The 14,087-nt window shown below is 36.9% G+C and overlaps 1 protein-coding gene, 1 long non-coding RNA gene and 2 other non-coding genes across 4 annotated transcripts; all 4 read right to left on the bottom strand.

Moving 5' to 3' along the window:
• Nucleotides 1-1,770: 1,770 nt before the first annotated feature.
• On the bottom strand, nucleotides 1,771-7,899 carry LOC147793399 (uncharacterized). The gene is made up of 2 exons (XR_015419941.1): nucleotides 7,713-7,899; nucleotides 1,771-5,998 (listed from the first exon to the last, which is right to left on the bottom strand). It is a non-coding gene; the product is annotated as an uncharacterized LOC147793399 (long non-coding RNA).
• A 199-nt stretch (nucleotides 7,900-8,098) lies between these two features.
• On the bottom strand, nucleotides 8,099-8,182 carry TRNAL-CAA (transfer RNA leucine (anticodon CAA)). Its single transcript has one exon. It is a non-coding gene; the product is annotated as a tRNA-Leu (tRNA).
• Nucleotides 8,183-8,258: 76 nt separating this feature from the next.
• On the bottom strand, nucleotides 8,259-8,342 carry TRNAL-CAA (transfer RNA leucine (anticodon CAA)). Its single transcript has one exon. It is a non-coding gene; the product is annotated as a tRNA-Leu (tRNA).
• A 1,735-nt stretch (nucleotides 8,343-10,077) lies between these two features.
• Nucleotides 10,078-12,987, bottom strand: LOC111788597 (two-pore potassium channel 1). The gene is made up of 3 exons (XM_023668989.2): nucleotides 12,761-12,987; nucleotides 10,523-11,486; nucleotides 10,078-10,392 (listed from the first exon to the last, which is right to left on the bottom strand). The coding sequence occupies exons 2-3, from the start codon at nucleotides 11,449-11,451 to the stop codon at nucleotides 10,242-10,244; spliced, it is 1,080 nt and encodes a 359-aa protein (XP_023524757.2). The 5' UTR covers nucleotides 11,452-11,486; nucleotides 12,761-12,987; the 3' UTR covers nucleotides 10,078-10,241.
• Nucleotides 12,988-14,087: the final 1,100 nt, after the last annotated feature.

Raw genomic sequence — 14,087 nt, 5'->3', positions numbered from 1 at the left:
TTGACTGACGCGCTTGTCATGCACAAGTCAGATCATCATCAAATAAGAAGTCAGAAGTCAAAAAGAACTAGTGGACATACGGGAACTCATGAAGTCAAATGAACTAGTGGACATACGAGAACTCATGAAGTCAAATGAACTAGTGGACATACGAGAACTCATGAAGTCAAAAGAACTAGTGGACATACGAGAACTCATTCACTTCTAGTCACTCCTATGTACCTATTCTTATAACTACAATGAACGCATCTACATTCCCACTAGTTTGTTACCAAATCTTTGGTCCCGTACTCTCATAACGAGATCGGTAATTTACCAAATTTTCGAATTGATCAGCAAAGAATCCACCCTTGCAATTGCTCGATAAAAATGAAACTTGGGTTTCTACCTAATAAACGTGACCATTAATCTTTTCCTCATCTTATGCATCAAAGCTAGCTCATTGGCTTCTGCAGCTCTCATCCTAGCAATGTTAACACTTAACATAGTGATCTCTGTGCGTAATTGACACTAGTCTTGGCCTTTCAACGTGATCTCCCAGCGGTACAAGAATTTGAAACTGGTATACAAAAAAGAATTAGTATCATCTCCAGGCAACTTTTGAAGAATTTAAGTCAAAGTAGCCTCTCCCCCTCCTCACCTGAGGAGCCCGATTCACCGTTGTTACTACTTACGCATATTATATTCTATAGAAAACATTTCATATTTTATATTATTATAAACAAAAACGAGCATAATTTACATATATTTATACTTAAGTTATGTACAATATAAAACTATATACATCCTACACAAGTTTCCAAAATAAAACAAAAGTAATTACAATAAAACAGACTCGAATCGAGGTAGGATCCTTGAGGTCTTCGGCTCGTCCACACCATCATCTCGATCATACAGTGTCTCATCTATCTAGAAAGAAAAAAAAAAAAAAAATTGGTGAGTACTTAACTTACTCGGTGAGTAGCTAGTTTGCTATTAACAAGCTTTATTATTTAACTTTTCAAGTCTATTTTAAGTTTTATTCATAACAAGTTATTTATCGGTCTTTGGTCTGGATTAGGTCCTCAGTCCAACCATTCCCTTGTCTCTTAGGCTCGTTAGCTAATTCCCAACAATCTTGGGTGCTCGGGCTTCTCTGTCGATCTTAGGGTGGTTTGGCTAATCAACTTTTATATAATGATTCTGTTTATGCTTACTATAAATTTCTAACTCGAATATAAGATTCTCTCTCTATCAAATACAACATGTTTACTAAACTCTTTGGCGGTCTGAATTAGCACACATCCCGATGGTTGGGAATACTTGTTGTCCCTAGCCGTGTGTGGAGGAAGTACCATACATTCAACCCTGGCCGAAAAAGAAAAGAGCCTGAAGCCATGTAAAGTTTATGAAAGATAGGTCCCACTCATGTTTTGCATATCTAACCCCAACAGTGGAATGACTTATTGAGTATTTCATAAAATACTTAAGTCACGTGCTACCCAAATTTTTCAACTAAAGGCAAGGCTCCCATGCACGATTAATGGTGGATGCTGCGAAGACCATGGAAGTTGATATGAGGGCATTGTAGGGCCCAGATGTTTTCATTGGGTTTTATTTTAAACGATGAACATTTGCATTTGAGCTTCTAGTTTTGGTTGTTGAATGATTTTTGGGATTGTTACACTTTGTGTTTTAGACTATTTATGTAAAACCATGTTATTTTAAAGTTACTAAATACGAACTTTCGCATTATGACTTATGCATGCAAGAATGATGTCACTAATTAAATTAAGAAAATTAGGGGCGTTATCACTAATTAAGTAAGAAAAAGACCGTCCTTACATATTTCCGTGGTCCTTCAGTAAACGCACCGTCGCCATCAAGTATGCCTTTTTAAGAATTAAAAAATTGCTTAATTAAATGGTGTATGTAATAGAAGTTAATTTATAAAGTATGATATAATGTACCTGTTAGCATGACTCATGATGTGGCAAGATTAAATATGATATGATATGTACTATGTTATAACTAAGTTAATGCTATGATCGTAGGTATGTGTGACTTGCATTATTATAAATGTTTATAGCACCTAATAGTTAAGTACGTGACTCAGTAGTTACGTGCTTTGTATAGATAAATATGCCACTTAGAGGTATTAGGAGACGATCCCACTTAGGGGTAGAGAAAGAGGTGGAAGAAGACATAGTTGGGGATGCGAGGATTCTGTAGATCAGCCTGTCCCACCACCAGTGGTACCTCAGGCCGCACCAAACCCTATTGCTGCTTTGGTAGATGCATTGCAAGTTGTGATACAAAACCTGACTGCTAATCAGCAATCAAATGCTTCTACATCGACCATGGAAGCTAGGTGCTTGCGTGATTTCAAGAGGGGTGACCCTCGAACCTTTAAGGGAACATCTGACGATCCAACTGTGTCACAAATGTGGTTGAGATCCATTGAGACTGTATTTGTGTTGACCAACTGCCCTGAAGACCAGAAGGTGGAGTGTACAACATTTATACGGCATGACGACGCAGAGCTATGGTGACGGTATTCAAGGGTGCTTTCACTGAAGAATATTACCTAGAGGACGTCCAACTCCGCAAACATCAGGAGTTCGTCCAATTGAGTCAGAAAGGGCGTTCTATTACCACTTACGCCAGGAAGTTTTCTAGACTGAAACGTTTTGCCCCGAAGTTGGTGAACACAAACTACAGAACAGCATGACGGTTTGTGCTGGGGTTAGACACGAAGATTCGCAACACTGTTGAGGCGATAGCCCCTACAACCTACGCTGCTAAGGCCATGGAGGGACCTAATAGTTCTCGTGAACCTCCTTCATTGTCTCTGAGACAGAAGCAATGCCATGACGACCATAATGATTCGTCCTTTATTGTCTCTGAGACAAAAGCAACGCCATATCCAGATTGACCGTAATGATTCGTCTTCTTCATAGCCATAGAAACGATCTGATAGCGAACACCGTGATTTTAGGTGTGGACAGCAGGGAAGTGATAACAGGCCCAAGTGTAAGGAGTGGGGTAAGAATCATTGCGGTAAGTGTTTGGCTTGCTCTAGAGCCTGTTTTTGATGTGGCCGAAGGAAGGTCACTTGGCCAAGGACGGTCCAAGAGGTCACACCAATGATACCGGAAGTTAGCATAGGCCATTGCACATAGTGAATAACCCTAGTCAAAACCGTCCTCCAGCAAGGATACTGGAAACCCTGATGCAGCGGTAACAAGTACACTATCTATTCTTGGTCACCTTGCTTTGACATTGTTTGACTCGAGATCTACGCATTCTTTTATTTCTATTGTTTTATTAGTCAAGCAAAATTTGTGTTAGAACCTTTGTTGCATAAATTCTTAGTACGCACCCCAGCAGGGGTGGATATGATTGTTATTTATACGGTAAAAGGGATATGATTGTTATTTATACGGTAAAAGATGGTCATGTATTAGTATCAGGAGTTAAATTAGAAATAGATTTAATGGTAGTTGATAGAACTGTATAAGATGTAATTTTGGAAATGGATTGGCTAGCGAAAAAATTATGCTAGCATAGATTGTTACAAGAAAGAAGTGGTGTTTACGCTACCATTCAATACCAGATTCAAACAAGTCTGGGTACTATGCCAAAGGTGATATCAATGATGAAAACGAAAAGTTGGTCCAGCACGGAGCGTGGGCAATACTAGCCAAGGCAATGGAAACTCATTCACAACTGACAATGCAGATAGGGAAGCTTCTTCTTTCTTGGTATCCACAACGCTGGCTAGTATTGCCCACGCTCCGTGCTAGACCAACTTCTTCGCTTTCATTACCTTTGGTATAGTACCCGGACTCGTACCTTTGAATTTGAATCTAGTATTGATGGTGGCGTAACACTACCTATTTCTGGTAACAATCTATGCTAGCATAATTTTTTCGCTAACCAATCCATTTCCAAAATTACATCATATGGAGTCATATCAACTACCATTAAATCAATCTCTAATATCTAATTTAACCCTGATACTAATACACGACCATCTTTTATCCTATAAGCAACCATCATATCCACCCTACTGCGGTGCCTATTGAGAATTCATGCAACAAAGGTTCTAACACAAATTTTGCGTGACTAACAAAAATAGTAAAAATAAAAGAATACATAGATTCCAAGTCAAACAATGTCAAAGCAAGGTAGAACAGATAGAGTACCTGTCACCGCTAGTCAGGGTTTCCAGTATCCTTGCTGGTAGAGGCAAAAGTCCTTGCAGGAGGACGATTTTGATTGGGGCTATCTGCTATGCGCAATGGCCTATGCTGACTTCCGATATCATTAGTGCGACCTCAAAGACAGTCGTTGGCCAAGTGACTTTCCTTCCCACATCGAAAACAGGCTCTAGAGCGAGCCAGACCTAATGATTCTTACCACACTCCTTACACTTGGATCTGTTGTCTGACCTGTTTTCAATTCCCTGTTGTCCATGCCTGAAATCACGGTGCTGTCTGTCAGGTCATTTTGTGGCTGTGAAGAAGACGAATCATTACGGTCAGTCTGGTCATGGCGTCGCTTCTGTCCCATTGATGATGAAGCACGAGAACTATCATGTTCCTCCATGGTCTTAGCTGTTCTAAAGGTGGCAGCGTAGGTGGTAGGCGTTATCGCCTCAACAATGTTGCGAATCTTCGTGTCTAACCCCAACACAAACCATTGTGTTGTTGTGTAGTATGTGTTCACCAACTTCGGGGCAAAACGTTTCAGTCTAGAAAACTCCCTGGCGTAAGTGGTAACATAACGCCCCCTCTGACTCAACTGGGCGAACTATTGTTGTTTGCAGAGTTGGACGTCCTCTGAGTAATATTCTTCAGTAAAAGCACCCTTCAATTCTGCCCACGAGATTACACCCTCCTCAGGTCTAATAATCTCCCGAGTGGACTGTCACCACAGCTCTGCATCATCACGCAACATAAATGTTGCACACTCCACCTTTTGATCTTCAAGGCAGTTGGTCAACCCAAATAAAGTCTCAATGGATCGCAGCCACATTTGTGCCACAGTTGGATCGTCAAATGTTCCCTTAAAGGCTCGAGGGTCACCCCTGTTGAAATCACGCAAACACCTAGCTTCCATGGTCAATGTAGAAGCATTTGATTGCTGATTAGCAGTCAGGTTTTGTAGCGTCTACCAAAGCAGCTATAGGTTCTAGTGCGGCCTAAGGTACCACTGGTGGTGGGAAAGACTGATCTACAGAATCCTCGCATCCCCAACTACATCCTTTTCCACCTCGTCCTCGCGTCCCCTAATACCTCCTCCTCGAGTTCTAGGTGGCACAAAGCATATAACTACTAAGTCACATACTTATCTATCAGGTTCCATAAACCTTTACAATAATGCAAGCCACTAATACATACCATCACAGCAATAACATAATAATTATATAGTATATGTCATATCATATTTAATATTGCCACATCTTGAGTCATGCTAACATTTAAAAACATTTAAAACATGTACATTATATCATACCCTCTATTACATAGATCATTTAACTAAGCAATTTTTAAATCTTAAAAAGGCATACCTGACGGCGACGGTGCATTTACTGACCATGGAAGTAATACTAGTAATAAATGGCATTAAACCTCACCGGTTTCCAGCGAGGCAGTTATTTTCTTATAGAAAACGCTTCCAATTTCCATAAGTTTCTTCGCGCACAACTCTCTCAACATTCAATCAATCATTGTCTACTTGTGTGCTGTGTAAAACCTCAAACCGAGAGCGAGGAAAATCGAGAGTTTTGAAAGGAAAATCGAGTGGATTGTTGCACAATGAAACTCATGGAAATTGGAAGTGTTTTCTGTAAGGAAATAATTGCTTCGCCGAAAAGCACGTGATTTCTTTATTGTTATTTTCTTTCTAGAAGCTGAATCGTTACATCTGCTCTCTCTGGATCCACTTTAGACGTACTAGGTTCCGTATTCCTCATTGTCTCCTCCTTATGTCTCATTTGTAATACAACAATTTGCTGCAAAAACAAATTATTGATCACAACTTAATTCTAACTTTACATAGCACGTACTTGATCGAGGCGCAATTAAGTCGAACTAGAGAGAACCAAAATTACTTATCTTAGACTGTCTACAGAATTTATAACATAAGTTCTGATACCAGCTTGTAGCGCCCGCTTATCGGAGAGCCTGATGCACAATTGTTACTACTTACTCATATTATATAATTATATTTTATATAGATTTCATATTTTACATTATTGTAATAAATAAATTAATTAATTAATTAAAAAGAAAACATAATTCACATATATTTACAATTAAGTGAAGTACAACACACATCCTATACAAGTTTTCAAAACAAACCAAAAGTAACTACAACAAAACAAACTCGAGTCTAGGTAGGATCCCTGAAGTTTTTAGCTTCTCCACACTATCATCTCGATTATACTATGTCTCGTCTATCTAGAAAGAAAAGTAAAAATAATTTTGGTGAGTAATTAATTTACCGTACCTAACTTGTTATTAACAAGTTTTATTACTTATCTTTTCAGTAGATTTTAAGTTTTATTCCTAGTAGGTTATTTATTGGTCTTTGACGTGGATCGGGTCCTCGGTCCAACCATTCTCTTGTCTATTAAGCTCGTTAGCTAATTCCCAACAACCTTGGGTGCTAGGGCTTCCACAAAGAATACTCATTATCCCTAACTTAGCACACAGCGCATCGATCAGGGATTCCACAAAGATTAGTAGACTAAGAATACTCATACACTTCATTCCAAACTCATAAGCATAAACTAGAAACAGACATCATATATACTAATCATGAATTCCTAACAGGCTCACATCCGATGCATCCTTTCTCTCGTAATTCCCTCTTAATACGGTAATTTCGTCACAATTCCTCCTAATACTTCAGTCAACTCATCCGCCTCCGCCTCCGCCTCCACCTCCACCGCCACCTAAACGAGCTCGATTCCACGTGGGTTTGCTTTCTTCTTCCTTTTCCCTGATATTTATTTGTTTATTTTTCCATAACCAGAATACTACACGTCAAGTGATCTAAAAGGAAAAATCAGTAAGTGTGGAACTGATGGAAGGATTTTTGGTTGGATATGACAAGGTTCATTCTCACTTATAGCAATTTACAGATACTACCGTATTAATCTGTAGGACGAGGGAGACTATGTTGCGGCTACAACCTTCAATGTTCTGATACTCAATTGTTGTAGTGGAATGTCACAACAAAAAATGGTTTGATGCCTAGTTGTTGTAGCAAAGGCGGAGGCAAGATCGACCGTACTCACACACCCACGAACAGAATTTAAACAAATAGACAAAAGAGACAAAGAGATTTATGTGGATGTAGGGAATTTCTTCACTCCGAACAACATAAATCTCTCTATCTCTTTGTTTAAATTCTGTTAGTGGATGTGTGAGTGCAGTCGATTGTTCCACTTTCGCTACAACAATTGGATATCAAACCACTTTCGTTGTGGCATTCCTGTAGCATTTAGGCTCACAACAGACTATACAGAAACTATTAAAAAAACAATTAGAATTCCTAATATTCTGCCGAGATGATTCCAAAGAACAATAAAACGACTCACCAATATTTCAACAAAACCAACATAGTGATCGAATTAACACAATAACAACAGTAAATTTCAGGATCCCAAGTTCATACATCACAAATCCAAAAGCAGCATCAGGAAAAAGAAATTAACTTACCTCTTCAGTGATCTTAACTGCGACTCGATCATTCATACTTCCACCTGGATTCAAAAACTCGCACCTCTCAAGAATCTGAAATCCGAAGTGAAGTAACAAACGGAAAACAATAAAACCCGATACAGGACGCAAGCAGTTCAAACGAGCAACAAATTTCACGAACTAAAACCCCATTTAAACCTATAAATTTTTACTCAATTGCTTATATTAACATTAAGACTCGGAAATTATATTTTTACCCTTTGCAAAAATGAAATTACATTTAACCTCGAGTGAAATTGGGCTAAGCCCATTGGTAAACAATGGCCCAAAGGCTCGAGAACAATGTCGTCCGGTTATCAAATGAGACAGAGAAATGAAAAGCGAAATAAATTGAAAAAAACAATTGTCAGAAGTGGGATTTGAACCCACGCCCTCTCACGAAGACCAGAACTTGAGTCTGGCGCCTTAGACCACTCGGCCATCCTGACATTTATATTTAATTTTTTACACAAATATTGCACCTAACATGAAACAGAAAAATGAAAAGGAAATAAATAAAAATGTTGTCAGAAGTGGGATTTGAACCCACGCCCTCTCTCGAAGACCAGAACTTGAGTCTGGCGCCTTAGACCACTCGGCCATCCTGACATTTTTGGATTATTCTTTACACAAAATTAATCTCTTCTGTATTTTAGTCCTTCAAGTTTTAAGATATAAATATTAATTTTATGAAAATGTCAAAGAAAAATTAAAACAAAAAAATTTATGATAAATATTTGTACGCCTTTTTAAATAAAAAAATACTTTTTATTATGTTATATATATTTTTGTAGCTAATTTTTTAAAAAAAATTCATCGATTATATATATATATATAGGCCAATTAATTATTAACTATTACATTAATATTAGAAAAAAAATTAGATTATCAAAACCTAATTTACATAACTCGTGCAAAATACAAAGCTAAACTTTTTTAGATGTCGAACCAATGCGTCAAAAGCTAGTATATTATTTTAGCTTAATTTTGTGGCAAACTTGATTTTTGTGATGAGATTAGATGGATTAGAGAATTTGTTAACTTCCACAAGATTGAATCATCGACTTTTAAGACTATGTTTTATTTGAGCTAGACTTTTAAGATGATAATTAATGTTTTATTTGAGCTATGTTTAAATTGGTAACTTTGAAAAGTAAAATTAATGAAAATTAAAGAGGGTTTTAAGCAATTGAAAGATTATAATGAAAATCGATAGTAAATTAATTTTTTTTTCCATAAAATATAATCAAAATTTTAGACTGAAAAATATTTTAAAATATTTAATTTAAAAATAAAAATTGGTAAATTCTAAATCAAAATATTGTTTTCATTACGATTATTTGACCAAATAATTAAAGCATAGTATTTACTTTCCTAATATTTTTGTTGACACATTCGGTCACTTTTTTATATTTATTCATGTGAAAGATAATTTAACTAATAGTGTATTATATGGAGATATGACTATTCATCAAATCTTTATATCCGAGTCACATGTAATTAATGTTATTGTTAACCCTTATGGGTTGCTCCCTTGTAACATTTACTTTCTCAAATTATTTTCAAAAAATGGTTTCTAAAACTTTTTCTAACTTGTTTTACATTAATGGGGAGGAGGAGGGTGTGAGAGAGGCCTACTGACAATTTGAGTTTGAGTTGGTTTTCTTACTTACAGACAGAGAGATGATATTAAATGTCTCACCATCGATTTGTGAGTCCTAAACAAGTACAATTATAACAGTTAATATTAGAGTCAGATTGCCTCCTAGAAGTGGAATTAGTAAGCATATTCGCAATTAAGAAACTAGACAAATTCAATGTTGATCGAGATCGAAGAACATATGCTCTATTTGAGAGAAGTCCCAAATAGAGTTTGATATTTGAAATCTCTCCGGTTGTCACCAAACCCAAAAAGAATAGTGTTTGATATTTAAAATCTATGATGGATGAGATTGCCACCAAAGCCAAAAAGATTGACATGGTGGCTAGTCGCCTAGAGAGCATGACAGTCTAAAAGTTGATGTTGAGGGTTGAGACCTTAGAAGCCAAAAGTCACACGATGTAGTGGCTTCGAGCGTGGGGATAGTTCGACTAGGCTTTATTACCTAAATAGAGGAGTGTGTCAAATGCTTAGACAACTCTAAAAAAGGAGCCTAAACTCTTCTATCGGGGTCGAATTCTAAAGATCCAGAGAACTTTATCTTCTATAATTTATCAAATTCCAGAGACATTTTCTATAATTAGCCTACGTTCATCTGTCACATCAACCTATAATTTATCAAAATTTAAAACATTTCAGTAACAAGAAGTGGATACCTCAACCAAAAACATATGGACGATAACCGATCTCAAAAGAATATTGAATGATTTGCAAGCAGAGCTGCTGTTCACATTCCTCCCAGATTCCTGGAAAACAAGAAACAGCAAGACAAACAACACAGCAACATGTCAAAAACAACCTTAACTCTTGTCATATAAAAGGAAGGCCACCAGCATATCCTCTCTGGTTTAAGACGATTGAGCAAGTGTTAAATCAGATGTGGACAGCGTTCCTGACTGATCAACATCAAGCTTCTCAAATTCCTTCAGCACAGGTGCAATGTCATCTTCTGTGATTTTCCCCATCTCTTTCAGCTTGTGTATCACAAATTCTGCAGCCCTGTGTAAGATTAAGAACGAAACAATTAAGTGAACAACAAAACATATGTGAATTCCACAAACTTGCTCGTGGTCTTGTCAGAAATCAATCGAGGAATGTTATGTGATGAAAAGAACAGATTACGACTTACCCGACGACCCTGTCGTTATCGAGATCTGCAGCCTCAAGATCCAAGTTTGTCACCTTTTTACTCAGAACCCACTTCACCAGAGACTTCTGCCTTCTTTCAGTGTTTAGCTCAGCAATGTAGAGGAAGAACTGAGCCAGTGTGATGGTACTTATCAAGATCCAGAAAATGGCGAAGATGCGCCCGGACTTAGTCGAGAAGCTTTTGTCTCCATAGCCTAATGTAGTGATGGTAGAACATACACAATAAAAGGCATCAATGAAACCCAACTTCTCAATGTTAACAAGAAAGACAGTCCCAGAAATGATGAACAAAATAAGCAAGAGAAACACCACTATACACTTGTTTCTGGCTTTATCAGTATCAATTTCTTTTGTCATGTCACAATGGCCGTTTTGGTGCGCATTCAATGTCTTAAATAGCAAGATTTCCTGCTTCTCTACCAAATAATCGGCTGCACTGCTTAGTATTAGGCCAACGAGGGCCATTCCTGAGAAGACAAAAGCGCAAGCTAGTAGTTTTGTGGAAGGACTGCTTGGGACAAGATCTCCATATCCAACGGTTGTCATTGTCACAGTAGTGAAATAAATGGCATCAACTATTCCGTTTGTTTTTTCCCCTTTGATTTGGTACCTGACAAGGTAAAAACATAGAGTTCCTATACCCATGTATAGTACTAAAACTAAGGCTACTCTTCTTAAACTCGGACCAAGATTTCCAAAAATTAATCCTGAACGTGGAACTGGACAAGTGTCTGCGCCGGTGCCTGTGCCTGTGCCTGTGCCGGTTGTCTCTGATTGAGGTGAATCCGCATGAGGAGCACTCTTAGTGCGCCTCAATCGTCTTTTGCTACTGGGAATATCTAATATTCTTGTTCCAATAGTATTAGACGACGTTGGTAACAGCGGCTCTATCACTTCTTTGCTGGCCATTAAAGATAATTCAACAAACTACCAATGTCAAGAACCTGCATAACCACAAGAATTTCAAAGCCATGTTACTCAGTTTAGTGATGTGTAGATTCATAGATAAAATCATATTACTCGGCATTAAAGTTGTGAGATCCCACATCAGTTGGAGAAGAGAACAAAACATTCTTTATAAGGACAATATTTGCTAGCGGAGGGCTTGGGCCATTAAAAAAAAAAGTTCTGTCTTAATACAAAACTTGAAGTGTCATGATTCAGTGAAAAATATGAACAGAATAGTTTGGAGGTTCTACATGAATTAAAGAGACAAAAGACCAACTTAACAAACGGCTTCCTTTTTCATATAGCTTCCATTTTCATTTTGAACAAACTTTCACTATTGCATTCAACCTAAAACTTTCGATTCATCATCTGCCTCGAACTTTAACATAAAACCTCTTCAAAATATCAGCAAAAAAGAAGAATCCAATTCCAGGTTCATCCTAAAATACTAACAAAGAAGACTTGAGGTCAAATTCTTATGTTCTGAAATTGAGATGCAGAATTATTCAATCAATAAACATTATAACACAACAAAAAGTAAGGGGTTGAAATATGGATACTGAAAATTTTCGACCAATTTCCTTGCCAGGGAATAGAATCTACTATACTTGACGTATTATCTCAATCAATATAGCTTATTATGATCATAAAATTTATACCCATCAACGTCTTAAGAATTGTAGATAATCGAACAAACGAATCACTTTAGTTGGTCTAAAATCAAGTTCAACCTAGGAAAATGGTTCAGTCGATTCCAATTCCAGAATTAACTTCAGTGCTAAGTTCAGTTGAAGCTTCAAGTACAATATGCCTTTTTCTACGATAGTGATATCATGCATCGAATTAACAAGCCTAACAACTTCCAAAAATTAAAAACATTATATATAGCATCCGAGTCAAATCTATTCGGGAATCACGTTAGGAAGAGGAACAGTTTGACGATTATAAACATAGGTATAGATCTCTTCCAAAGTACGAATTTCAACCATCATCCACTGTTTCCACGATCTATAAAGAAACTGTCTCCCACAGAACACCAATCATTAACAACAAAGGCTCCACAAACGACATTATCAAATAGCGAAATAAGGAATCCACAGAACACGGAAACTTCATAAGCTATAAACTTAATAAATATGCCGTAGAAGAGATCTATACAAAGTACAACAAAATGAAAACGGAGATCTCAGAACAGACTTCATCAAGCGAATACGCGAAATTAAGGCAAGATCTGATTAGAAATTTGAACATGAAAAGAACGGAAGCTTACAGTGAATGGCGTTGAGTTACGATCGGATAAGCATTCGATTTGGAGAAGATTTGAGGTCGAGATGTTCAAGTTGACGTAAATACTTCGATTTGCAGGCGCTTTCGCTTTCGATTTCGTAATCGTTGATTGAAAATTTTACTGGCCGGAGCTCTTTTTTCTTTTCCCTGAACTCTGTTGAAGAAATTGGCCAGAGTAGTTACAGTTGCTTAATCCACCCCAATTGGAAGTAAGAGAGATTTTTTTTTTAATTAATTTTATTAATTATATCGTTGATTTTTTTATTATTTTTTTTTTTTATTAATTATATAATGTAATAAAATTATTAGAAATAATTTCAGAACCAAACAAAAATATTATTTAATTAGCTAAAATTCTTATAGCATTCTCATGCTACACCAAATAATTATATATATATATATATATATATATATTAAACGAACACGACTCTCCACAATTGTATGATATTGTCTTGCTTTGGGCTTCCCAAAAGGCCTCATTCCAATGAAGTTAGTATTCCTCACTTATAAACCCATGATCATCCAACACCTCCCCTTAATCGAGGCTCGGAGGCTCGACTCCTTTGGAGTCTTAGTCATTTTTTACTGCCTTCGAGGAGGGGCTTGGCTCCTTTTCTTTTGGAGTTCTTTGTTCGATATTTGAGGATTTACCAATCTATTGGCACGACTAAGTTTAGGGCATGACTTTGATACCATGTTAGACGAACATGACTCTCCACGATGGTATGATATTGTCCACTTTGACCATAAGCTCTCATGGCTTTGCTTTGGGCTTTCCAAAAGGCCTCATTCCAATGAAGTTAGTATTTCTCACTCATAAACCCATGATCATTCCCTAAATTAGCGGATAGGACTTCCATCATCCAACAATATATATATATATATATATACATATTTTTTTTTTAAGAAACAAAAAGGTTTTTGAGGCTTCTTAATCACTTACAGATTAGTTCATTCGACCACGCCCTAAATAACATATCATGACAAAACATTGCAATCAGTCATGAACCACATAAAGTACGAGACAATTGTGGCCAAATTGAACATCTTGATTTGTTCTATGAGTTTAAGTAACACGTCATATTATTCTCTTACGTGATATCAAGAGTATCAATTGTATTGGTTTATTTACACCAAATAGAGTCTTGCATTTATGCTTAAGACTAAGTGACTCGAGCTCAATATAAATATGTGCACAGGGTTCAATATCATTCAATGACACATGTGTCGTTTATACCCTCCAATTGAATTATACAGCCCAAAATTCTATTTCACATTTTTACCCTCCGTCTTTTTTTATTTAATGTGTG

This window comes from Cucurbita pepo, chromosome 2 (genome assembly GCF_057944985.1).
Source record: "Cucurbita pepo subsp. pepo isolate OVF chromosome 2, ASM5794498v1, whole genome shotgun sequence".
NCBI lineage: Eukaryota > Viridiplantae > Streptophyta > Magnoliopsida > Cucurbitales > Cucurbitaceae > Cucurbita > Cucurbita pepo.
This window is presented reverse-complemented; position numbering and strand designations above follow the sequence as displayed.